The sequence below is a fragment of the Megascapheus bottae genome, chromosome 22 (assembly GCF_031878675.1).
Source record: "Megascapheus bottae isolate mThoBot1 chromosome 22, mThoBot2.hap1, whole genome shotgun sequence".
NCBI lineage: Eukaryota > Metazoa > Chordata > Mammalia > Rodentia > Geomyidae > Megascapheus > Megascapheus bottae.
This window is the reverse complement of record NC_143530.1, coordinates 9,215,784-9,241,732: the sequence shown is the minus strand read 5'-3', so window position 1 is coordinate 9,241,732 and position 25,949 is coordinate 9,215,784. Positions and strand designations below refer to the sequence as shown.

Here is a 25,949-nt window from a genome sequence, read left to right as displayed (position 1 = left end):
CAGCCTCACACTGGCCCTCTCTCATCCGCTAGCCTTCCTGTGATCACTTGCCTGTTATCAACGTGGGGGTGGCAGCAACGACTCCATTTTCCAGATGAATCAATCTGGGCACGTGGAAGCATATAACGTGCCTAAATTCATGCCTGTCTCTCATTTATCACAGGATCTATGATGTGTTTCCAGGAATCCTGGCTACTGCACTGAATAATCTGTAGACTTGTCCCATGGAGCTTATATTCTGCTGGCAGAGAGAAAATCCCTATGTGAAGTAGCCTGTCAGACAGTGATGAGTCTCAGTGGAAAATGAAGGGAGAAGACAGAGCCAGGGTTGGGTCCGTGCACTGGAGGAAGAACTCGTAGAGAGGGTATGCGGTTATGTGCATTGGCCCTAATCACTGTGTACTGTTTGATGCAACAGATGGCTATTCAAATTTTCATGTTCAGATGGGGACGCTGAGGCCCTGGGAGATTCAGTAAACTGTTAACATGGCCCCATAGAAGAGATGCCAGGCTGGGACTTGCAGGCAGGTGGGCAGACTCTTTAGTCCCTGCATCTTCCTGCCAAAGATAGGAAGTGAGCAACGGACTGAGGAGACTGGGTCTATCTCAGCTGGACAGGTCCAGGGCAAAGGAGCTAGGGGAGGCCTTCTCATGGGAGGAAAAGAGCACTTACAGAGCACAAAGAGAGGCCGTTCATTTTCTCTTCAGAAAGTGTGAACTCCCGTGTCTCCTAACTCCAGATCTGCTGCTCTCTCCTGTGCCCTACAGGAGGTCAGAGGCTCTGCGCTTTTCATATCCCTGCCAGAGCAACGTGCTGCCTGTTTATGAAATAGGGATGAGGTGAACATTGGTGAATGAATGGACAAACAAGTGAAGAAAGGGACTTTTGCCATCATGCGTGGTTCATGGGTTATGGTTCAGATATGAAATGTTCTCTGCTGCCCTCAGGCACACGTGTGGAATGCTTGGTCCCCAGGCTGATAACAGATATTTTGGAAAGTTCCAGAAACTTTAAGAGGTAGGGGTTAGCCAGAGGAAGTCAGCCACTGAGTATGTCCTTGGTTGCTGTGTCGTGTTTCGAGATCTTCTCTTGTTGCTGTCTCTGCTTCCTGGCTGCCAGGAGGCCACAAGATCCCGGTGCCATGATCCTCTGCATAAACAAGCCCAGGGTACCACGAAACCACAGCTTATAATCTCTGAAACCATGACAACCCAAATAAATCCTTCCTCCCTCAAATTGCTTATTTCGGGCACTCTGTCATACTATGCTCTTGTAACTAATATAGAGGCAAATCCTTGAGCCTGGCTATGGAAGAGAGGTAGGCAGGGGTTGGCAAAGATAGCAGAGAGGGCTTTGTGGATAGGTGGTGGTGGGGCAGCCATTGATATCTCTCCTTTTTTGGGGAAGTTCTCGCCAGGTGACCATGGTGATGTATCTCACACTCTCCATTTTGGGGAGCCTGGGATGGATTTTGGAACGTCATGAAGACACAGGTCTAGAGAGAGGAGGGTTCCCCCCTTTTGTCTCACTCCCCATCCCCACTTCAGCACTTAGATCTAGAGGCATTGCTGAGATTCTTGGAGTCCCTGGAGGAGGGTTGGGGGTGGGGAAAACTCAAACAAATGAGTCTGGACACAGGCATGTGGAGTGTGGCCCAGAGCAGCGGAGGAGGGGCAGGGAAGTAAATTGCAAGCTTTAGAGAGGAGGAGGCTCTATTTTGGGTGCCTAAATCCCAGCCCCCTGCCAGCCGCACTGCACCAACCCTTTGTCCTCTGCCCACGGCTCAGTCTTCCTGGTCCTCCTCATGTCTGGGTCTTGGCCTCTGCTCTATTTCTAGTTCACGTCCCTGCATGCGGCATATCTTGGTTCTGTTTTGAGTTGAGTTCCTTCTCCTAGTGGTTTGGCTTGCTTCCCACCCTCCATCTCCTAAGCTTCTCAAGGAAGCCATCCCTGAACACAGATAGGAAAAAGAAAAGCTGTCCATGTGACCACATCCAGTGATGGGGGGTGGGGGGGTGGTGGTGAGAGAGCAGGACCCCCAGGTGTTCTCATTCAACTCACAAGAACACCTGAAGTCAGAGCCACCAATGTCCCTATTCAACAGCTGCGGAAGTAGAGCCCTGGTCAGACTGAGGAAACCAGGCAAGGCCATAGGCCAGCTGGGTGCAAAGCCAGACCAATCTCCCAGTCACATCTAGGGAGTCTCTGCTGTACACCATGGAGGGAATGTTAGATGTCCACTTTCTGCTCCCATCTTGAGAGTCATTCTCAGGTGAGGAAGGAGTGAAGGGTGATGAGAGGGGAGACGTAGGCGAGCCAGAAAATGTAGCAGGCAGGTAGACTGTGGAGTGGTTTTGACCCAAGGCCACCAGAAAGGGAGGAGAGCACTGGAGTCCAGAAGAATCTCCCAGTTCTATATAATAACCTTCTTGCATTCACCTTGGATATTTCAAGTTCACTGTAACCACACAGGCTTAAGAAGGGGCGCTCCTCTGCCTGGTGTTTTGCACAGATATAGATGCCTTCTAGCAAACTGTGTGGAGGAAAAGGGCTGAAGGGTCTGGGTGCCTTGAGTCTGCATGAAGATAGTTACTTATTTACTTTTTATTTATCTTTGAATATTTTTATTATCCTTAAGTAGTTGTACCAAGGGGTTGCCATCCACCAAAGCCATTCATGAATACAGTGAATTCTAATCAATGTCACTCTTTTCAACGTTCAACTCCAACCCTCCCAACCCACTTGTTCCCTGACTTAATTTTAGGTTATGTACTGAATTTTTTTTTGCCTTTTAACAAAGCAGTTTGGATTTACAGTACATCTTGATCTGTGTATTTCTGGGGAGTGAATCCCTTTCTCTAGTTTCTCTCCACATTGCCTTTAGAGTTCATTCATTCAGGGAGACCTGTGAGGACTGAGGACATACTGTGTCTATGATCCTGGGCCAGAAGCTGTTCTCATGAGGCTAGAATCTAGATGGGGTGGGCAGGAAGGAGTTCATTGCTAAAAAGTATACATACATTATATATATATATGTATGTATATATAATGTCAAATGATGTAAGGCACCACAAAGTAGTATCTTAGTGAAGTGTCTTATAAACGCAGAGAGAGGAAGTACTCTTTGTGTTGTAGGGAGGGGTGTAGCACAGGTAGGAGAGGTCAGAAGAAAGGATGCTCAGAGGATGTGGTAACTGCATAGAGAGAGGCTGGATGAGGAGACACAGGTGGGTACCGGATGGGATGGAGGGATAATCGGAGAACCTACAGGATGGAAACAGATCCTTCCCTTTTGATATAATATTCTCAAGCCAAGATATCCTCCTGCTTTTATGAATCAACCATTGCAAAAGGTTGACGGATGTACGATCTTCCTGCAAGATTAATGGAAGGTCCCCAACCTCCCTGCTATGCCTTAGAATGGATAGGATAATCAAGAATTCAGAGAAATACAGTAAATCTGTCAACTCTTATCAAGTTCCTGTGGGTTGGTGGGAGAGTAGGAGACAGGGGCTTCTAGGCCCTATGGGAATATCAGTCCCTGGAGAAGTGGGAGGAGAAAATGGGGCCCTGGGATTGGAAACGAGGGAGCTGGGAGTGGAGGAGTTAGGTGTACAGGGAGGAAGGATCCAGATAGGAACAGGCCAGTAATGACAGATCAGTGGAACAAGGCCAAGTGGGCAGGAAGCCACCCGGATTAAAAGTAACTTGTCTCTGTTTGGTTCTGCCCATTCAAGGACTGTGGGTAGGTAACATATTTGGAAACATACAAGGAGTGGCTTTGCCGAGCTCTAGTTCCTGGGACACACTGTCAGTGCAGGCTGCTGGAGAGACGGGCAGGACCAGCTGCGAGGTATGTGGTGGGCAGAGTAGAAAGCAAATATGCATGGCTCCTTGTTTGAAACTTCCTAAAAGTTTCAGGATGGTAACTGAGTTTGAAGCCAAGCCAAGTGTGTGCCCAGCTTGCATGCCCGATTGGCTAGATGGTTCTGGGATTGTGCAGTGAGATGTGGGCCAGGTTGCTGGCTGTTGCTAGGGCACCAGGCTACTCTTTGCCAGTGTTCAGTTCTTTTCTGAATGCCAGGCTGGAAGATGGGTAAAGGGATGGGGCCCGAGGATCACAGGAGGCACTGGGGCTCGTGGTTTATCAGAGAGGAAGGAGTGCCCAGGTCAATTGTGATACGGCCATCTCTGTGTAATGGAAAAACTGTTTGTGAGTTTGAGGTTTCACACATGGTAGGGGGCAATGTGCAGCTGTTTTATAAACAGGTTTACCAACTTGAGCAAGACATTGGACTCCTCCAAGCCTTAATTTTCTTATATGTACAAACAGATATCACAAGACTATTTTGTAGGATGGCTGGGATGGCTAAATGTAATATTAAGTAGCCAATTTCGAGTCTAGCCTAGATCCTAGCATTTAGTATCCTTTCTAGAAATGCACTGAATTTTTATTTTTATTTAGTTGTGGAACACTGGAATACTTTGGGATACACTATTCTCATCAATTTGGGGTTCTTTTTGTTGTTTTTCTATCTCAGGCTTTGTAGAAGACTAGCTCACACTTATCACCCTGATTTCAAATAGCAGAGGCTGTGATGCACACTCATGCACGCATGCACACACGCACACACGAGCTCAGTGGAAGCTGGTTGGAATTAGATGGCATGTTACATAAAAACACTCTAGTTTAGCTATCATCTGATGATTTTGAACCTGAGTCCTCACTAGTCTGAAGTTCTGGCCTCACTGGGTCACCCTGAGTGAATGGATGGACCGTGAGAACACAGTTTCTTTCCTGGTCATATGAGCGCCCTTCAAATAGTCTATTCCCAGGCCATAGTGAGGCTCACAGGGAACCGAAGCAGAGAGAGAGAGAGAGAGAGAGAGAGAGACAGAGAGAGACGGGGGGGGGGGGAAGAGCACATTTCCCTGCAGCATTTCCTAAATATTGTGATTGGGCAACTCCTGTGTAAACTAGGGGTGGTGGGTGAGAATCGGGCTGGGGCTGGCTGCTTTTCAGTGATAGAGCCATTTCCTTCATTCATTGAGCTGGAGAGCAGATGACTGGGCTCTTGTGTCTGCTTAGACTAGAAAAGGAAGGCAGTCCTGGGAATTTGCTTCTTGGAAGTAACACACAGCATACACAAATATATTCTCCCTACAAATACCACATACCCAGCACACACACACACACACCACGCTATGTGCACACAAATGCTCAGCACACATATAAGGCTGTGCTGTCTCATCTCAGTCGGCATCTTTAACACTTTGTTAAGTAAATCAAACCCCATCTCCTCCCTGCCCCTTGGATCTGTGCCACAAAATACACAGACAGGGCCCAAAGAAACCATGCTCTCATGCCCAGGTGCATTCGGGTAGATCATGAGAGCACTGTTTCTTTCCATCCTGGTCCCCGTTCATTTTTCTTCTCCTCTTGATAAGACTTTTCATGGGAAAACAATGAGAACTGCCGGGTGCCTTTGCTCAGGTCTGTAATCCTAGCTTCTCAGGCTGAGATCCCAGTTCACAGTTTAAAGCCAGCCCTGGTGGAAAGTCCCTATCTCCAATTAGCCATTGAAGAGAGGGAAGGGAACTTGCTGCTTTGTTCAAGAATCTACTATATGAATCACACAACAACAAAAACTAAGGGAAGGTACCAACTGGGCCCTGACCACCCCCCTGCCCAACACAATCATTATCACTATCATCATTATCATCAAAACTCAGAGTAAGAAATTTAGAAGACTCCAGAAAGACAGCCATAAAGATAATCACTAAAAACTTCAGTAATTCAAAGATGATTATGGCCTCAGTGTGTGTGTGTGTGTGTGTGTGTGTGTGTGTGTGTGTGTCTGGCGTCTCTCTGCGCATCATTATGTACTATCTAATTCCCATGAACCTACCCTTGGGTTTTAATATTGTGATGTTTCCTGTCTTTTACAGTGTCAGTGACCCTGAGATGGTCTTCCAGGTCTGAATTTCAGGGTCACCTTTGCTCCATATAATGCTCCCCCTAACATGAAGAGCACAGGGCTCAGATGGTTAGAACCCCCACTGAGATGGGTTCCGCAAGCGTTTCTCAGACTCGGCCGTTTGTCTTTCCCTCATCATAATTACATCCACACTCTTGTGCATATTTATTTGTTTAAATCGACTCCCTTCCAAACCAAACTGTATTCCTTTTTCCTGTGTGTTTTTCCAGCTCTTAGCACAATACTCACTTGGGCAAACAAACATTTGTTAGAAGAAATGAATGGACAGATGGAACGGTATGAACAGAATGACAAGGGGGGTTCTTGAATTGACCTTTTCACCCACATTTGCTTTCTAAGAAATGGCTCATTTCCAGTTGCTGTCCTCCCCAAAATCTTTGCATTTCCCATTGTAGTCCGGGTGTGAATTCAGGGTGCTAGAGGGGCAATGGGTACAAGAGGGCACTGTGAGCTGGAGAATGCCCAGCCGAGGGATCTTGACAGGGTCATGGTCACAGGAGCAGATGGGATTGAGGTAGGACTGTCTTTCAAGAACCTTAGAGGCCCCATCCTTAAAAGTGACAAATAAAACCCCATTTGTCCTGGAATCCCAGGAGAAGTAGACTAAGAGGACGGACCAGTGGAGACCTTCTGGCAGCTCTGGGTCACAGAATGGTGAGGTTCTGTGATGAAGACCATGATCAGCACATAGGAGGAAGCTGTTGACTGTAACCCCCTTACCACAGCCAGGAAGGCACCTCTCTGCCTGACCTGCAGGAGGAATCGGCTTCCTGGAAGCAGAAGGGGATGAGGCAATGTGTTTGAGTGCCTGGAGTGTTTCCTTTTGGCCAAGAGCCCCAGACCTCTGGCTCAAATTTGTAGCAGAGCTATGGGTGTTGAAATTCCTTCTCCTCTCGCTTTGCAACTGCTGGCCAAGAGCTCCCGTCTGTTCCTGTCATTCGTAGTCCGAGTCCTGGTCCAGCCAAGGTCCCTCATTCCCACACATATGCCAACGTCTCTGATATCCACTGCCTCCTCTGCATTCGGGGCAGTCCAGGGCCTCATTCCTTCCTAATCATTCCCTCCTTCTGTTTCTTTTCCCTACAGTGTACCCCACACACTCCACCAGAAATGTCTGTTTGAACCCTCACTCTGATTTGATATAACATTCCTTTGTTATAAACTAACACATGTAGCAGCCAAAACCCAAACCCTCCACCTTTCATGGCTTCCCTTTCCTTGGCCTGGCACTCAAAGCTTTTCTTTCTTCTGTCCTGTGTCCCTCATTCACCTTGGGCTTTGGTTAATGCCGTATCTTTGTTCTGGCACACTTGGTTGAAATGCCTTCCTGGATCCCCACTAACTTGTGACAATGTCCTTTCCACCTCCAAAACCTGGTTATAATAATAACATTCATTCTGGGGAAGGTTCCAGGCCAAGCCAGAAGTAAGTCACTTTCTCTCCAGCAGTCCATCAGATCCTTCCTTGCCTGAATCCTAGTTGTTTGTGCACATATTTCCCTAGCAAGAAGATTTCATGTTTGCCTTGCTAAGGTACCAGGACATTGCTTTGTATATTATAATCACTCAGCAAGAATGGATGGATGGATGGAGGAATGACAGATGGATGGATGACAGATGAATGGATGGCTGATGGATGGATGGATGTGTGGATGGAGGGATGGACAGATGGACAATGGGTAGATAAGTGAATGGATAAATGGATTAATGAGTGAACTGATGATGGATACAATAGTTGTGTGAATAGATTGGATGGATGATGGGTAGATAGATGAGTGGTTAGATAGGTGGATTGATGAGTGGATGAATGGATGATGGATGTGATTGATGGATAATCAGATGAATGAGTGGACTGGTGGATGGTCAGATGGGTAATGGGTAGATGGATGAGTGGATGAGTGGATTGATGGGTGGGTGGATAGATGGGTGATGGGTAGATGCTGGATGGATAGGTGAATGGGAGGAGGGGGAGGTGAGTGGGAAGATGGATGGTGGAAAGATTGCTTGACCATGGCCTTGACCTGTTTGATTCCTGCCTATGAAAAAATTGGCTGAAAAATTGGTAGCTCCCACTGTTACTCCCTAGTCAAAAAGCCTCTCACCGGGGGTTGGGAGAACTTTACCTTTTCCTGTAGGATACAAGTTTCCTCCTCTTTTTCTCAATTTCAGCGGCTCCTCTGTGAATTCCCACCCCTGGCTGGCACTTCTGGGTTCTGGGGTAGAGAGCATTTTCTTTTGCATTCTTTGTTTCTCCTAGAGCACAGGAAAAGACCCTGACATAAGTAGCTGTTAAAATAGATCCTCCAGTCCTGGAAGGAGGGCCATGTTTCTTTTCTGAGTTCTCCCTGTCCCTTTCCAGCCCTGTTGAGACTCACAGTGCCAGTCAGAAAGTCAGGTGGCTCAGTGTCTGCCTGAGACCTGTGGTAAGTGATACCCTGATAGAGACAGGCCTGGATTTCTGGACTACATGACCCACTGTTGTCTGGGACCCGGACACATGACGATATAGTTGGTCTGCTCTCTATTTCCTGTCCTAACCAGAGGTGCTTTTAATCCCAGTATCCCTCTCCATAGATTACAAAGTGCTGACAGAACAGATGGTGTAAGTCTAAGGATCTAAGAGCGCTGACTCACAGTTAGCATCTTTCTGAACCTAGGTTTCCTCTCTGTAGAAAAAGTAGGCAAAAGTCTCAGATAAACCTGAAACATAGCAGGCGCTTAATCAACGGCCATGGTCACTTTATTGTGATCAGAATCACTGGTTTTGGAGCCTAGCATTGGTGACTCAATGAGCCATACAGGGTAAGTGATGAGCCAGTGTGACATGTTAAGTTGAACCAAATGGATGCTTATGCAGAATAAAAATACTTAGATATTGCCCATTACACAGGATCCAAGCTAACAGCACAGAGGCCCACAGGCTCTTTTGAGGAGCCAGGTAGTAAACATCTTAGTGATGTGGTGCCTATGGTTTCTGTTGCATGCAAATAGCCAATAGTCAATAGTTATAAAAATGATTGTGGACCACTAACACTTTCACAATGCCATTCTATGACTAGAGTTCAGCCCTACAGTAATTTGCTGAGGCTTATAATGCTTATTATATACAGCATGCTCATAGGTAAAGACACTCTGAAATATGTAAGTTACTAATTGCACTTGATATTTTTTCAGTCATTGTTTGACTCATTTCACAGAATACCAGGTAATTTAGAACAGCCCTGTGCACAACATACTGTTCTTTCCTCTGAGGGAAACTGAGGCTCAGAGAAGCAAGGTAACTTGTTGGGAGCCATGTAGTTTGAGCTGATTGCAATTGCCCAGAATCCACTCAAATCTCCCCAGGGGTGGACTTGTGCACTGAAGGTTCAAACAGCATCAGGGAAGAAGTGGGTATGCAGAGGGTTGGGGGCAGTGCTAGGCCTGTTGCTATCCACAGAGCATGAGAAGCTGGTCTGCTGGAGATGAGGGCGGGGGTGGTACAGGTGGGCAGAGGGGAGGTGGGTCAGCCAAGGGCCCAGTGGTACAGCCTGGGATAGAGAAGCACAAGATGGTTCCTTTGGAAGCTGGCCCTGGGTAAGGTCACTTCCTAGGTGACTTCCAGCAGCACAGGAGGGGCAGTGCACAACTTCTGCCTGAGAAGCAGCGATGTTTACATTCCTGTGTTCCCTGCAGCAGCTCTGGGATGTTCTGGGCCCCATTCCCAGCCCTCTGTATATGGAGGGAAGAGCAGGATCAAGAGCAGTCTCTCTACTTGTCTACCCAGTCCGTTCCTCTTCCTAGTGATTTAGCCACAACAGAACCAGGCCACCAAGCAAGGACACTGGCCTCACGCCACATTCTTCTTCCTCTCCATGCCTTTTCCCACCATCCTCTTCCCATCCCTTGCACTCTTCCTTAATTCTCTTATGCAAGACTAATTCAATGCCACCTTCTCCTGGAAGCCTGTTCTGACTTCTCCTTCATCCCCCCCAGGATGGACTGGGTGCCCTGTCCAAACACCTCTCTAGGCTAACACTCTCTCATCTGCAATCAACCAGCAAAATGCTGGAAGTGGTAGAGTACCAGCCTTGTGTAAAAAGGCCAAGGGAGCGTGTAAGGCCCCAGTTCAAGATCTAGTATTGGTACACACACACACACACACACACACACACACACACACACAATAGCAAAATCCCAGTGTGCAGTACATACCCAGGTTTTATTCTGCCTTTGCTTAACTCTGAGCAATAGACACTGAAGCTATCAGGTCTTGGAAGTCCTAAAATGCAAACATTGTTGTGTGGAGCCAACAGGGTCAGAGACCAGGGGTCAGGGTGATGATTTTCATCTTTGCAGAACAAATGTGAGGCATGAAGTCAAATAATAGGAGGTCCTGGCAAGCTCGGGCAGAATGTGGGAGAATTGCTGGCACAGGATGCCAAGAGCCCTTTGGGAAATCACTGGGAACAGGACATAGTCAGGCAGTGGGAAAGGTCTTTTGAGGAGGCCAACCATTGCACAGGGAGGAAACAGAGAAGAGAATATGGCCCTTCAGTGGTTGTGAAAGAGCTTTGATGAGCCCTGGGCTCAGAATTGACCCAACTCCAGTGTATGGAGAGATGATTGTAATGCCCAGTATGGCTGGACTACCCTCTGCAATCCCAGGGGGTATGTACCCAGTGGCGTGGCGTCTTAGGTTTGTCTGCCTTTTTCTCGTGTTGACAGTCCTGCGAAGACCCCATGCCCCAGGAAGAGGGGAGAGAGTGAGGGGACAGCGCATGGAGGGTAGGTCCTACCACAGTGATGGGGATAGTTCCGTGAAGAGAGAAGCAGGTGATGCAAGCAGCAGGTTCAAATCCCTCTAGCCTGAATTCTAGTCCCTGGGGCTCCTTCCTGCTGAAGAGCCTGTGGTTTCCATCTTAGAGGTTCAGATGGGACCTCACAACAGGGAAGAAGAAAACTACAAAGAGGGTTTCATTGGGAGGGGCTTTATCTTCAGAAACATAAGCAGAACTGAGAGCTGTCTTACAGACGGCCTTAGAAGTGTTAATATGGCACACACTGCAGAGCCCAAGCCCTCTTCCTGGGGGGTGGGACTTCCTGTCTAGAGGGCCTGTGTTCACCTCTTTCCACTTCCCTACCCCAGGGCCACCGCACCCCTCTCCCCACCCTCAGAGGAAATGCTAAAACATTTGAGAGCAGGTAGGGCAAGGAATCAATGAATCAGAGCAGTCGTGGCTGTCAACAGCTAGTATACAACAACATCAGTACCTACCCTCAGTTCTTCCTGGCAAGGCTTGGTTTAGAAGCCAAAGAACAAAGAAGCCTGAGACTGGAGGCTAGGGGTGGAACAGGAGGGTGAGGGATTGAAGGCAGGAAGAGGGGATCACAGGCCCTGCTAGACATAGCCCATCTCTTCTAGAGCCTCATCATGCTGCCTGTCCATTCTCCCTGAGGCCCCTGGGGGCTTCCTGTGCCCTGGGCCATGCTCGGCCAGCCTCCTACTGCATTTTGGAGGCTAATGAAGCAAAGGGGATTCACTTTGTGTTCTGTACCATTGGGGCAGGGAGCTCCTAGCTAGGATGCTATGTGAAGCTATCATCTGGGGCTTAGTTCACCAAACTCATGAACTTTGCTGCCAATTCTCACCCCCCCCACCCAAGGTCCCCTTTTCTACTGTTTTTCTCAGGTCTTTGCTACTATGAACTGATTGGATATCTTCTGGATGTTTCTCTAGCCCTAGTAACTACCCTCCCTAAACAAGTTTCTAAGTACTTATCAAGTTCCAGGACTTAGATATTGTAGCCCATATTTCCTGGATGTTTAATAAGGAGCCTCACATGTACTAGGCAAGTTCTCCACTACTTATGTCATATGTCAGTCCCCTTCTGCTCTAGTTTATTTTTCAGGTAAGGTTTCAAGCTTTTGCCTGGGGTGACCTCAGGCCATGACCCTCTTAATATACCCAACCCTCACAAGTTCTTGATTAGCTATGCTATACAGAATGAGTGCCAGAAAGACAGAAGTAACCAATAACATAAAAAATCCGTAGATTCTACACTGTACTTGAGGCTTGCTGAGTCTATTTAAAAGATACCACAAAGCTTATAAAGATAAAAATGGACTCAGCAAAACGTTCTAGGCTGTTAAGTAAAATGAATCATGACTTCTAGGAGAGGCCAGATAAGATTGCCCTTAAGTTATTAGTCAGAGTGTTGGGAGCTGGGCAATAAAGCAGAGTTCTGTAGATGTTATAGAATCTGTTAGGAACTATGAATGCCATCTTTATCTTGTTTTCCTCCTTGATAAGATTCTAAAGCCTAGGACTTCAACAGGTTTAGCCATCCTGGGACTTTTGAGAACCGCTCTCAGGTTGTCTTTATGGAAAAGGAGGGGGGGGGAGTTGTCATATGGATCTAGAGCTGGTGTCTGGGCTGTGCCCTCAAGCATTTGCACATAATTTTGACATCCCAGAGGTGGTTGTGTGATTGGGATTTATTTCCTTATTGTAACTGCCATTTATGTTCTTCTTATAATTGGCAATGGTGTGAGTGCAGCCGTGCAAGACGTCTACCCTCTTCATGATTCAGGTCTTAGAGAAACAGCTCAGTCAAGAATGTTCAACAGGGCTAAAAGCTGAATCTCACATTTCTATCTAAAAAGTTCAAGTCTCGATCCCTGGGGTAGTAAGAGTCTGGTGGGCAGCTGTGGAAGTGTGAATGTCTTCCTGCTGAAGGTACCCAGGTAGTCTGTAATCGTCCTTAGGAACCAGTGGTGTGGGATGTTTTTGCCCTTAGGGTCCTCTGGGCCAGTGGTTGGTGTTAATCTAGTAGCTGTGCAGATACCATGTCTAGAGCAGTATTTCTTTTTCTCAAGCTGGTCATGACTGAACTAGGCTTCCTGTGAAGCAAGCCCAGGACTTAATGCTTTCTGTTTCAACCACTGCCCAACTGTAGGTTGCCCATCAGTTCCCTTGTCTGGCCAGTTCTGTGTCCTCTGTTCTTGGTTGGTATGGAAAGATGTGACTCCCTTTCCTCCAGCATGTTGAAGTCAGTTCCAGAATCTACTCTCTTGATACTTTGGGTGACCTCTCCGGAGGTCTGTGGTCTCTTTCTTCTAGATGCTCAAGTGAGCCCTCACTTTGTTGGTCATCTAAATGTTCCTAAGTATGACAGAGTGGGCAGAAACCTGAGCAAGACTTTGAATCCTTCCATCTTTAATTCTTTAGAGGGCCCCTGTTCTAAGAGCTGGACTGTATAAAGAGCTCAGTGTTCGCTCTGCTAGCCAATGTCCACTCCCTCCCCTCCCCACTTGATAAATCCATCATCCGCAGGCCATAAAACGAATCAGGTGAGTCAGAAAACCCCAGGCCTGAATCTCCCAGGGGACAGGGATCAGGACCCCATCTGCACGGGGTGGTCACCAGCTTTGACCGCCCGGAAGTCATATGCTGTGAAGACAGTCTTCCTGTCTTCTCCGGGGCCAGGGGGAGGGAATGGAAGAGCACTGTGGCAGGACCCACTCAGGGGCCTGGTGGGACAGATAAATGATTCCAGGTGGGAGTTGCTATAGGAAACAGAGAGAGGCTGAATACAAGAGAGGGGGCCTTGCCTATGAAGTAGAAGAACAAAGAGGCTCTGAAGGCGGAGCGACCTCCATCTGCCATGCCTGACCACCTGTGTTCTCTCCCACTGTCTAGACTGCAATGAGGACCTAGGGCATCTGCCTGCTGACCTGCCCCAGTCCACTATAACCATGGCCCCCCGTAAGAGGAGCCGCCATGGCGTGGGCTTCCTGTGTTGCTTTGGAAGCAGTGACCTCTCTGAGATGGACCTTCGGGACAGCCACGCCCTGCAGTACATGGAATTCTCCAGCTCCATCCCAAACCCGGAGGAGCTCAATGTCCGCTTTGCAGAGCTGGTGGTGAGTGAGCGCTGGAGAAGGAAAGGGGTTGATGATGATTGGGATGACGGTGGGCGGACAGTCAGAGTGAGGCGGGGCAGGAGCCGCCTCGCAGAAGTCTTTCTGGGGCTGAGGTGGACTTCCTAAACCACCTTCACGGTGTGGAGGAAGCAGAGTCTCTCTCACTAGGTTGGGACCCCATAGGGACAGGCCGGTCCATTCTATTGTGAAACAAGGCAGCAAGGAGACTGAAAATATAGATTTTCCACTCCTTTTTCTCTTTTGCTCTCTGGCGTTTGCCCCGGATCTTTTCATTTCACGGGCAGACTAGTGTCTGTTCTATAGATAGATGCTGGGAGCCTCCGTTCAGGGCTGCGAGTGGCTAGAAAGATGGCAGTTCTCGTGCACAGGTCACGTCTAAATCTGGTTCAAGACTGAGGATGCTACAGCTCTATCATTCACAGGATGATGAGATCTTCCTGACTCTGAAATACCTGTGCAGAACTGCATACCACCTGTTTGGATGAGAAGCCCTCTGCATGAAGCTTCACTTTCTGACCTCAAGGAGACAGAACAGGAAGGATGTGTAATCCTCCTATTAGAACACCTATTCTTGATGAGATGAAGCTTGGATAGTGAAGGAAGTCCCAGACAGGGATGCAGGGCCTGTGCCACAGCTCTAAGCACAAGTTCATGTACCAAGAAACTTAAATGCTCACTCATTCTCTTGACAGGTCATCAAGCCAACAGAGAAATAGTACTGTGTTTTGGAATGTGTTTTCTTAACTCATATTTACTAAGAGATGCACCTGGGCAAGGCAACCCAGCCCTCCAAAATCCAGGATCACCCAAAGAGGAGGCCATGCAAATTGTCACGTCAGGTTCAGGAAAATTCTGTTTCTGATTTATTCCTTTCTCTGGGCTGAGGTCAAGGAACAAAGTGTTTTGCTAGAATCTGGTTGGTGTTACCCAGGGATATTTTCTCGAGTAAAATACATGATTTTTTGTTGTTCTGGTACTAGGACTTTAACTCAAGCCTCTAGTTTGATTATTTTTTTCTTATTGCTGGCTCTCTACCACTTGAGCCATACCTCCACTTCTAGCTTTTTGGTGATTCATTGAAGATAAGACTTTTCTGGACAGACTTTTCTGTCCAGGCTGACTTCAAATGATGATCCTCAGATCTCAGCCTCCTAAATAGCTAGGATGCCACTGGCTTCTGTGGACTCTGAGAGCCTTGACTGAGGATATTCTTAAGATAGGTAGAGAGCAGTTCTGCAGAAACAAATAAAAACAAAAGTGATACCCAACCTTTGCTGGGCACAAGTTCCAAATGCAAGGGAAAGGATTGGCATTATTTCAAACTGTTGTCACATGTGTTGTTCAAATGGCAGCCCCTGTCCCCCTGGGGCTTCTGTTCTGTCTACACTAAGATGAGCTTTATGTGCAAAGTACACACCAGGTTTTGAAAACTTAGTTTGAGGAAAACAAAGGAATCTTATCTGATAATTTACTTACTGATGATTTTTTACACTTATTACGTGTTGAAGTGATCATATTTTAGTTGTATTGGTGGCAATAAAGTGTAGTCGTGAAATCAATTTCATCCAATTCTCCATCACACTTTTAAAATACAACTGAAAAAAAAGTTGAAGTATATGTTGCTCTTATTACATTTCTATCTGGCAGTTCTGATCACTGTGAAAAGTCTTAAGTGTTTTTTGGAGAAAAAAAGTATAGACTAAAGATTAGAGATTTAAGACCCCCTGAGATTTAAGAACCCCTGCTTCTTTATATGTTGCTACCATGATCTATCCTACCTGAAAGTATAATGGTTAGTAATATTATGCTTTAAGGTCTTAATGTGAGTTTTACTTTTGCTTTTGAAAAGACTCACCATTGAGTTGAAAACATACTAAGTCTCCCATGGCCTGTAAACTATTTTTTTAATGGACCCTGGAATTGCTCAGGATCTACAGGATTAAATGCTGATTCAAAAAGAAAAGAATTCAGAGAGAAACCATTATAGCGAAACCTGTAAAGTGACCCCAGACTACCTGTAGAGTTACCTTAAGACATATGACCAGATCAGAAGCTTACCAAGTCTGTTCCTTTGAATCCTGGTGAGCCTCTTCTTGGTGATTCCACAGATGGAGGGGCTGGCTCCCACAAACGATTCATTCTTCTTGGAATGGCATAGCCTTTCTACTCTGCTCAGAACCCATTCACGGGCTCTACCAGCCCTTGCTAAGACTCAAGTGAGGAAGTTATGGGAGCCAGAGAATTTCTGGGAGAGAGACTCAAGAGACTTGAAGGATGAAGCAGGGATCTTCACCACAAGTCAAGACCTGAGCTGTGGACAAGATTAGGAAAGGCCATGGCAGAAAGACATGAAATCCTGGGCAGGAAGAGGGAGCAGCAGGGCCATGCCCAAGGGCAGGGAACAAGGTGGCCAAGAGGATGAGGGGGGGACTTGGTGGGAGAAAAGGTGGTGGGGACAGAAAGCAAGGGATCTTGGGTAGAAGAAGCACTGGTTTGGTTAGGCTAGTGGGGTGTATGAGGCTCTTCCAGAGGAAGCCAGCAGGCTGAGGGCATTTTTGGAGCCTCACAATTTCCTGTAGGGTTGAGTATTCTGGTCTCAAGCATCCTTGGAGGACAGACATATTTCTTGTTGTTGTCTCTGCAGGATGAATTGGATCTCACTGACAAAAACCGGGAGGCTGTGTTCGCACTGCCCCCTGAGAAGAAATGGCAGATCTATTGCAGCAAGAAGAAGGTGCCCTCCTTTCCTCATTCCCTTCCTTTTTCTTCTGACTCCTATCCTCCCTTCCGTTTTATCCCTCTCTGCCCCCTCCCTTCTTCATCTGACCCCTCCCCTCCTCCCTCTCTCCATCATTTTTCCAGAACCTAGGATCTTGAGTTTCTTCCCTTTTTGTAGGTATCATTCACTCAGTGCTTACTGAGTACTTAGCACCATAGCAGATGCTCTCTGGGTTACCAAAACACCAAGCTTCTAAATTTCCAAACTACCATGTGCCAATACTTTCACATATTACAAAAGTAATATCATCAGAAAAAAGGAAAGATAGGAAACATATAAATGCAAATTTGTATTAGACTCACCAGCCATGAAACTATATTGTAATATACATAATATGCAGCATAGATATGAGCAGAGGGAAATGAATATTTTAAAAAATTGTACGTGTTGCTCATTGAAAGTGCACAACTGTGTGGTGCAGTGGCCTGCTCAGGTTATTGTCTCGTCATGAGATTTGGTGCTGGGGGTTTGCATTTTATGGAGGAAGCAATTTAAGCCTGGAGAGACTGTGTCTTTCTTCAAATCGCCCTCTGTGGGCAGAGCTGAGAATTGAACCCCTGTGCTGACCTGGCATGAAACTCAGGCTCTCTGGCCATGGACTCTCATGCTGATTGGCCCATACCATCCTTCCGATTCCAGGAGCAGGAGGACCCCAACAAGCTAGCGACCAGCTGGCCAGACTATTACATTGACCGCATCAACTCCATGGCCGCGGTGAGTCCTCTCCTCTACTGCCTCCCCACCCTAGTCCGTGGGGGGAGAGCAAGCCCTGCATCTAACTGCACCTCATGTCCTAGGGCTCAGCCATTCTCCAGTTTCTTTTTGTCATGACTGACCTTTCCTTTCAATGGTGGGGGCCAGGGTCGGGGCTCACAATCCATCCCAGGCAGGAAAGTTCATGAGACTCTTATCCCTAAGAAACTACCAAAGAATGATGGAAGTGAAGCCGTAGCTCATGGCAGAGACTCAGGAATAAGCACCAAGGCCCTGAGTTCAAGCCCTAGGACTGGCGTACACACACACACACACACACACACACACACACACACACACACACTTGGACATCACATAGTTGTACTCAGTAGGCCACTACGACTCCCCACTTCACAGATGGCGAGAACCAGGGTCTCTCAGAGTCTGACTGTATCTTAGTAAACCACTCCCATGGCCTTGCCCTTCCTGAACAAGGGCGACCCTAAAGCCACATCTGGGTTTGGGGTGTACACCATGTTTGGAAATCTTGGTGTGACTGCTTCCCTCTCCCACTGACTGGCCTCAGATACAAAGCCTGTATGCCTACGATGAAGAGGAGATGGAGATGAGGAACAAAGTTGTGGAGGACCTGAAGACGGCTCTCCGGACGCAGCCCATGAGGTCAGTGAGTCAGCCTGTATCACCTTCTTTCCCTTCCGTCTGTGCCTCTGCCCAGTGGATCATTTGAACTTCCTGATGCTGTTTAGCCTAGACGTCTGTCCCACCCTGGTCCCTTGGCCAGCTCTACTTCCAGAAATCCCTAGAGTCTCCCTCATCCACATTACCTCCCAGTTTCTACTATGCTGCTGCGCTGCCGGGTGGTGGCCAGGGGTGACTAGGAGGGGAGGACAGGAGAGGAGGAGGGAGGATAGACACAGGAACGGGAATAAACCTCGGGTCCTGAGGAGCTCTCTAAAGAGGAACTGAGGACAGGTACTTGGTTTGGAGAAGAATCGAACAGGAAGGAAGTCAGACAGTGGAGGTGTCTAAGAAAGAACGTTCTGAGGAAGGGGAAGAAGAGAGTGAGCACTCAACTAGGAAGGAGGGTGGAGAATTTCTCAAGCACTCTCACCACTTGGGGGAGGGGTGGAGTCTATGGGTGCGATGAGGCCATCTGAAGTAGAAGCCATGTAGGCAAAGAAAAGGAATGGATGGACAGATGTCCCAAAGGCCACAGGAGGACCCTACCTTGTCTTTCCAGGCCACAAAGTGTAGGGTCCACAGAGGGCAAAGAGCCACAAGGAGTTTCTTTCTTTCTTTTTTAATTGTCAGGCTAAAATATAGGGGTTACAGTTACATTCGTCAGGTAGTAGGTGCATTACTTTTCACATATTGATACCCCTTCTCATGTTTCTTCCTCATTTCCCTTCCCCGCCCCTCCCAATCATCTTGTTTTCCCCCCTTCCCTTTCCTATTTCAAATAAACATATATACAATATACCAGGTAACAAAGTCAGATACAGTAACAAATATGAGATTAACCACAAGGGAAAAAGAGAAGAGAAATAACATAGTACATTAAGAACAATAATCACTCAAGCTAAAGCTCTTGTTTCCATGTCCTAGAGATCCTTTTATTTAGTCTCATCCTATATGACCTTATGTACCTAGGTTTTGACCTATTGTAATCCTTTTCTAGGAAAGTCCTAGGTGTGTGCTAATTATTACAAATGAGGGAAAGCATTGAGCCTACGTTCCTTTGGGTCTGGCTTACTTCACTTATGTTTTTTTCCCAAGTCTTTTCATTTCCTTATAAATGGGATAGTTGTTTCTTTGAAGATTTGTTTTGGAGAGAGTCAATTTTTTGAGCTGTGGGTATATTTTAGATATGAGGCCCTTGTCTGTTGTATGGCTAGTGAAGATCTTCTCCCACTCTGTGGACTTTCTGTTTAACTTGCTAGCTATGTCCTTTGCCATACAGAAGCTCTGCAGTTTAAGGAGAGTCTAATGTCGTGTTAAATTTTCAGCAATTTTGAAAACCAGTTGCACAAGTTAATTTTGATTAAAATCTAAATTGTATATACATAATAACTAAGTTATTATATAATCATTTAAATCATGTGCACCTCTAAGAATGATTTATATCCAAACAGTCTTTTGAAAGATACCACTCTTTGACTACCTAAGTATTTTTCCATATTATGCTATTGTATATGCTTTTTTTAAAACTATGAATCATGTCCTTGAGATCAGACACAACGCATGTGCATGGCAAAGATCCTATACTATACACTGGTGTACTTCTTTCCTAGTCGTGTTCCATGACATTGTTGATAGCTCCCAATGATATCACTCATTGGATCATCTAGGCTATCAATGACATTGATAGTTTGGGATTACCTCGGCTAGAATCAATAAGCAGTCCTAGTCAGGAAAATGGGCCAACAATACAATCGGGACTTTTTTGTTTCTTTTCCTAGAGGGCTCTCATTTGAGATTTACTAGCCATCTGCTTTGGGGAGGGGTAAGGTGTGTATATGTATAGTCTCGCTCTCGGCTCCCAGAGCCTGAGAACAGAGATTGTAAGGGAAGGGAAGCATGTCTATCTCTGTGTCCCTGGCTTACAATGGGGTCAGTCTGAGAAAAGGAGATGGAAAGGCTGAGGTAGCCAAGACGTAAGGGGGTTGAGAAGTCTGGGTGAACTCATCTACCACAATTCATTTGACTATCCCTTAATAAAATTCCCATTCTAAAAGCAACACAGGCTATTGTGGAAATTTAGTGGGTTACAGAAAAACATATAATAGGAAAAAAAGAGAGATGTTTATTTTTAACTGAATTTGAAAGCATATTCTATTTGTGTTAGGTATATTTACACAATAATATAAAAGACATACAGATACATTTCTACAGTAATTCTATATAATGTTCCCTAAGGTGAATTTATAACAGTATCCTCAGATCATTAATGCTGCTACTAACTTGAGGATTCCAAACCTTTTTTCTTAAAAAAATGTGTATGTATTGCCAATATATCTGGTACCTGCCGGAAACCTATAGGCCTCTTCTCAGAAATGATGTTTTATGAGAATAAAATACATAAAGAGATAAAGTTAAAGAATAAACCAAACTCAATTAAAATACAGCGAGTGTGTATTAAAACTGCATGAGATAAGCCATAACTGTGCCACTGTGTTATGCCTCCAGTCCTGAGAACAGGCAGCAGGTCTGATAACTGTTATAATCTTGAAGTCCTGATAGGTGTAAATGACATCTCGAGACGCCTGCTACAACTATAACTGGATAGGAAAATAACAGTGATTTCTTTGGATGAGAAAACCATGGACTCCACTAATAACACTGTTGTTTATAACTTACCTTCTTCAATGGAAGGCAAATGCTAAATTTTGGTGAGCAGTTATTAAAAGCAGAAATGTAATTTTCTTTTTTTTCATCCAAGCTGCTGGACCCTGAGAACTATCTCTAAACCTGTTAAGGTTATGAGGAACCAGACTGCATGAGTTTTGATGTTTCCCTAACATTTAAAGACAACTCCGGTGGTTTGCTTAAGTCACCTGAAATATAGTTTTTTACTCTTGGTCTTTCTTGAGTCTGTGATTGGAATAGTTTCTCTGACTAGTCCTTCTTGTCATCTAACTAGAATTATCTACATGTAATCTCAATGATCATCTCTGATCTCAATTATCTCATTGAGGATGGGTCTTCAGGCTTACTGGCTATGATCTATGATATGTTTCTTCACATCTTAATTTAGCTACACAACTGCTGGACTGGTCAATGATATGCAAATGTCCAGTGTGTTAGCTATCCATGGCAGTGGCTAATTGCCTGAGAAAAGCAACTTGAGGCAGAAAGGCTTTATTTTGGCACACTGTGTTGTAGGGTTTGGCCCACAGTCACAGACCCGTGTTTCTGGGTAGGTGGTGAGATAGAACATTATGGTATGCCCAGAGCATGAGGCAGAGGCTGTTCAACTCATAGAAGACCAGAAACAGAAAGACTGAGACAGCAAGGAACCTAAGACAAGATACAGCCGTCAAGGGCCCAGCCCTCAGTGACCAATTTCCTTTAGTTAGGCTCCACCTCCTACCAGAACCTTCCACAGCAATACCAGCCTAGGAATCAAACCTTCAGACACAAAAGCCTTTTGGGAAACAGTTCATATTGAAAGCATAACACACAGTATTTAAAATGCAAAGGAAGTATCAGTCTTCTAACCAGTGCTGTGGGTACGTCTTGTAAATGAGCCAAGCAGTGGCTGTAGGTAGGACCTGGTGTACTGTGGTGTACAGGGGTATGGGTTAGCTGTTGGCAAGTGTAGATGGGAGGAAATGCTGATGTGGGTTCACTTTTCCACTGGTGGCTCTGGCTGCTAGGTTTGTGACCCGCTTCATTGAGCTGGAGGGCTTGGCCTGCCTGCTGAATTTCCTCCGGAGCATGGACCATGCCACCTGCGAGAGCCGCATCCACACCTCCCTCATCGGCTGTATCAAGGCTCTGATGAACAACTCCCAAGGGCGGGCTCACGTGCTGTCACAGCCGGAGGCCATCTGCACCATCGCCCAGAGCCTGCGCACAGAGAACAGCAAGACCAAAGTAGCTGTGCTGGAAATCTTGGGTGCTGTGTGCTTGGTACCTGGAGGCCACAAGAAGGTGCTGCAGGCCATGCTGCATTACCAGGTGTATGCAGCGGAGAGGACACGCTTCCAGGTGAGGAGTCCATCAGGGTGGTGTGGGATGGGCTGAGGACTCCGTAAGAGAAACTGGAGGAGAGGGGACACTGTGACAGCTGCACCCTTGCTTGAGGAGCAAGAGGACTGGGACCCAGAAGGGGTAGACTTCAAAAGACATGAGGGGGGCCTCCAGAATTGTGGGTTTGCCTGCCAAGATGGACTTGTATACCTTACTACACAGCGGGTTTCTACAGGCTGGCCTACTGGTTTGATTCCATCTTGTGTCTCTATAGCTCTGAGCCCAGTAGCCAGCCAAGGGACTCAGCCAAGAATGGTTGAATTAAATGCAATTTCTGGGGTCAAGATTTTTTTTTTTAGGCTGAAGGTCTAGGCTACTGCTTAGTGTGAAGACATTGGGAGATCACACCATTTGAAGTCTATTGTCTTGTTCCTGACCTACCCAGAAAAGTAGAAATGGGATGCACAATACATAACAAAGTGTCTTAGCACAAGGCATAGCAGGGTAGCTCTCGGAGTACCTACACAGGCATTTGCTCATTCTGGCATTAGACAGTTTGGCTACCTGTTCTTTGCAGAAAGTGGCCCCTGATGCTTTGTAAAAGATACAACAGGTACTGGAAATGGTTGCAGAGCTGGTGACACAGAAAACAGCACAGCACCGCTGCCCAGAAATGGACACCCTTCCCTGAGGCAGGATCTGGGAGGTCTGGAGAGACATGACTGCAGAGAGAGAATGGAGGAGACCTCTTGGATGGATGGAATGGCAGGGCCCAGGGGGTGTGGCTGCTCTTGTAAGGTCTGGAACCTTCCCACGACGACTTCTATCCTGTCTTCCCCTCTAGACACTGCTGAATGAGCTAGACCGAAGTTTGGGGCAGTACCGGGATGAAGTGAACCTGAAAACAGCCATCATGTCCTTCATCAATGCTGTCCTCAATGCTGGAGCTGGAGAGGTGAGACTCTCTGATTCTCAGTCTGGCGTAAGATGTAAGAGAGGGAAGCCTGACTGGGTAAGCGACAAAGAAGGGAGGACACATCTGGTGGTGGGCTACCTGTGCCACTGTCATCTTCAGGTTATCTCTTGGGCCGCTTGTTTCTTACTCTTCGAGAAAAAAACGCATAATAGCCTTTCATGAAGCTCACTGTCCTATGGGCAACACCACATCCCCCAGACCTGGATTATTTGTAAACCCTTCTGTCTTATCAATGGCTTTCACAAGTGGTGATGCAGGCTAATGCGGCTCTGTGTCCCACAGCATTCTTAAGGGTTTTGGTTCAGCTAGAGGGGGCTCCATGTGGTTTTCTTCATGCACTGTGAGTCATAGACAAATCCCCCAGGACATCTAGCTGAGGATGGTTCAAGGAAGCGAGAGATTATTTATAGGAGGAGGGAAACTTGGAGCTCTTCTTTCCAAAGCTTTCTAGGGATTTGCTTCTGGTTGAGCAGTTTATACATTCTTCTAGCACCTTCTGTCTGGATGTGTTTTCTGAATTCTCTTCTTTGGGGATCAAAATGGGATTTGCAGATCTAAATTAAGAGCACCATATTAGAAGAACTTGAAGATGGGGTGAATCTCTCCGATTCCAAGGCAATCTGCCCAATGGAAGGCATATTGAAGGACAAAGAGGGCAAAGGGCAAATTCTTGATCTCTATTTTTCCTTCTTCTCGGCTGGCCAGCTTGTTTTTCCCCTTGCGTTCAGGCATGATGTCCTGCGTTAGTGAAGGCAGCTGGGGGAATAAACAGCCGTTTATGGCTGTCATTCCTTCTGGTCAGTTGGTACCAGGTAACTTTTAAGAATATTACTTTTCTCCATGGGTAAGGAATGGTATACGCATTTTACAAACAAGGAAACCAAGGTTTTGTCAAGACAACAAACCTAGGAAGTAACAGAGCAGGGATTCAAACCAGGCTCCATCTGACTCCAAAGCAAGTGCTCTACACGTCCTTCTCTAGTACTGTTCTTCCATGCCAAAGACCAAGGGGTCGCTGGTGAGGGGCTGCGGGCAAGGGAGGGGAGGAAGCTCATGGCCTTCAGGGTAGAGAGTCAGGTTCAAGGCTGTCTTCAGCTCTTTTGGAGCTTTGGGATGTGAGGAGGAGACGAGAGGGGATGATAGCTGGGATGCAGACTCCACTGGGGATTGCATGGGCATGGTACAAGCTAGCAGGTCTGGTTCTCTCTTGGCTACCCCCAGGATAATCTGGAGTTCCGCCTCCACCTCCGGTATGAGTTTCTGATGCTGGGGATACAGCCCGTGATCGACAAACTCCGGCAACATGAGAATGCCATCCTGGACAAGTAAGTCCCTTGCCGCCCAGATTCATTGCAAACCTTTGGGGACAGTGCGTCAGATGGGGAGGGTAAGACCTTGGTAAAGGCCTGTCCCTCCCCCATTCCCCGCCCCTCTCCCACAGAGGTCCACAGAATCAGTTCTGCACAGGGCAGGTTTGTTCTTGCCAGCCTGTCCTCTTATGGAGGGGATGTTAAAGACCTGTGAACCCAGTGGTCCTCCATTACGGCTTCACTGCCCCCTAGAGGACATTTCGAAATTTATGGGGGTGTTTGGTTGTCACACTCTGGTTGGGTAAGGGGAGGGGCATTGTGGTTCTTGGGGGCCAGAAATGCCAAACCTCTTATAGTCCACTCCCCTTGGCAGATCCCCACCAAGATACACAGACTCTGTCAAAGGCATAATGAAACCACTCCATGTCACCAGTGTACTCACTTGGTTATACCCCATTGGTGCAGGTTATTACCTGGGTTTTAAGGGAGGGCCGATGGATTGTTTCCAGTCGGAAGGTGTTTTGCTGAGAGATTAGCTTTGAGGGGTGACTTAGGAACAGTATGAAGACACTGGGGAAGATGGGTGGGTAGGGTAGTAATCCTTTACTGAGAGGGATTCCCCCCCCCCACAGACACCTAGAAATGCCGGGTATTTTGGGGTGATCACATTTGGGGGCAGAGATTCTACTGGTATTGAACAGGTGGAGTGTAAGGATGCTGCTTCAACAGGCCACGGCATACAAGTCAAGGACAATCAAGCCAAACATGTCATTAGTCAGTCGACATTGAGAAACACTACAGTGCTTCTGCAGATCTGCCAAGCCCTTCCTGAAGAAAGGCCATAAGAGCTGCTAGGGGAAGCCTGTGGCCTCAATTGGATGGCTTCTTTCTGATCATGCCTTAGCCTTGCCTGAACAAAGCTTCTTTCTGCATGTGGCTGACAGAGGAGTGGAAAGGACTGTATCCATCACCCAACCTCTGCTTCCCCTCCTCCACCCTAGGCATTTAGACTTCTTTGAGATGGTCCGAAATGAGGATGACCTGGAGCTGGCCCGGAGGTTTGACATGGTAAGGTTTGACCCCCACAGGGGTGGGCAGATTGCAGTGGGGTGCCAAAGTGGCACCACAATCTACTCTAGGCCCTGTGTTGGCTTCAGGGTTGGTTAGGTCCCTGGTGGCTAGATCTTGCTTCTGAATCACCAGTGTGGCCACATAACTAGAGAATACCTTGGTCTTAAACCCAGGTAGTAGGCCTGTGTTGCAGGTCACATGTTATACCACAAGCCACATGCTAGGCCACAGGCCATGTGCTATTTTGAGGCATCTGTACCCTTTGCTAACTTCCCTGAGTTCACATCCATATTTCTCAGACAGGGATGGATAGGTTTGACTCCCTCCTTCTGCAAGGCAGACTTATTAAAGCTGGAGGCATTTCTGGTGGAGATGTGAGTGGGAGGGGGTCTCTTGGCATCTAGCAGAGGCCAAGGATCTCGCTAACCCTCATGCTGGCACAGGACAGATCCTGTAATCTAGGAACATCTGGCTAAGAAGCC

At 46.9% G+C, this 25,949-nt stretch overlaps 1 protein-coding gene across 5 annotated transcripts in view; it reads left to right on the top strand.

Moving 5' to 3' along the window:
• The window catches only part of Daam2 (dishevelled associated activator of morphogenesis 2), a 98,754-nt gene that overhangs the window by 45,425 nt on the left and 27,380 nt on the right, over positions 1-25,949 (top strand). For 3 of the 5 annotated variants that reach the window (XM_090355730.1, XM_090355729.1, XM_090355731.1), the window contains exons 2-9: positions 13,681-13,904; positions 16,570-16,659; positions 17,344-17,418; positions 17,984-18,078; positions 21,795-22,128; positions 22,955-23,065; positions 24,308-24,411; positions 25,398-25,464. In XM_090355730.1, the coding sequence (XP_090211856.1) occupies positions 13,737-13,904; positions 16,570-16,659; positions 17,344-17,418; positions 17,984-18,078; positions 21,795-22,128; positions 22,955-23,065; positions 24,308-24,411; positions 25,398-25,464 (1,044 nt within the window). In that variant the 5' untranslated portion in view covers positions 13,681-13,736. Of the gene's footprint in view, positions 1-3,746; positions 3,855-13,680; positions 13,905-16,569; positions 16,660-17,343; positions 17,419-17,983; positions 18,079-21,794; positions 22,129-22,954; positions 23,066-24,307; positions 24,412-25,397; positions 25,465-25,949 lie in introns of those variants that run through there. The other 2 variants (XM_090355732.1, XM_090355728.1) reach the window with 1 other exon arrangement.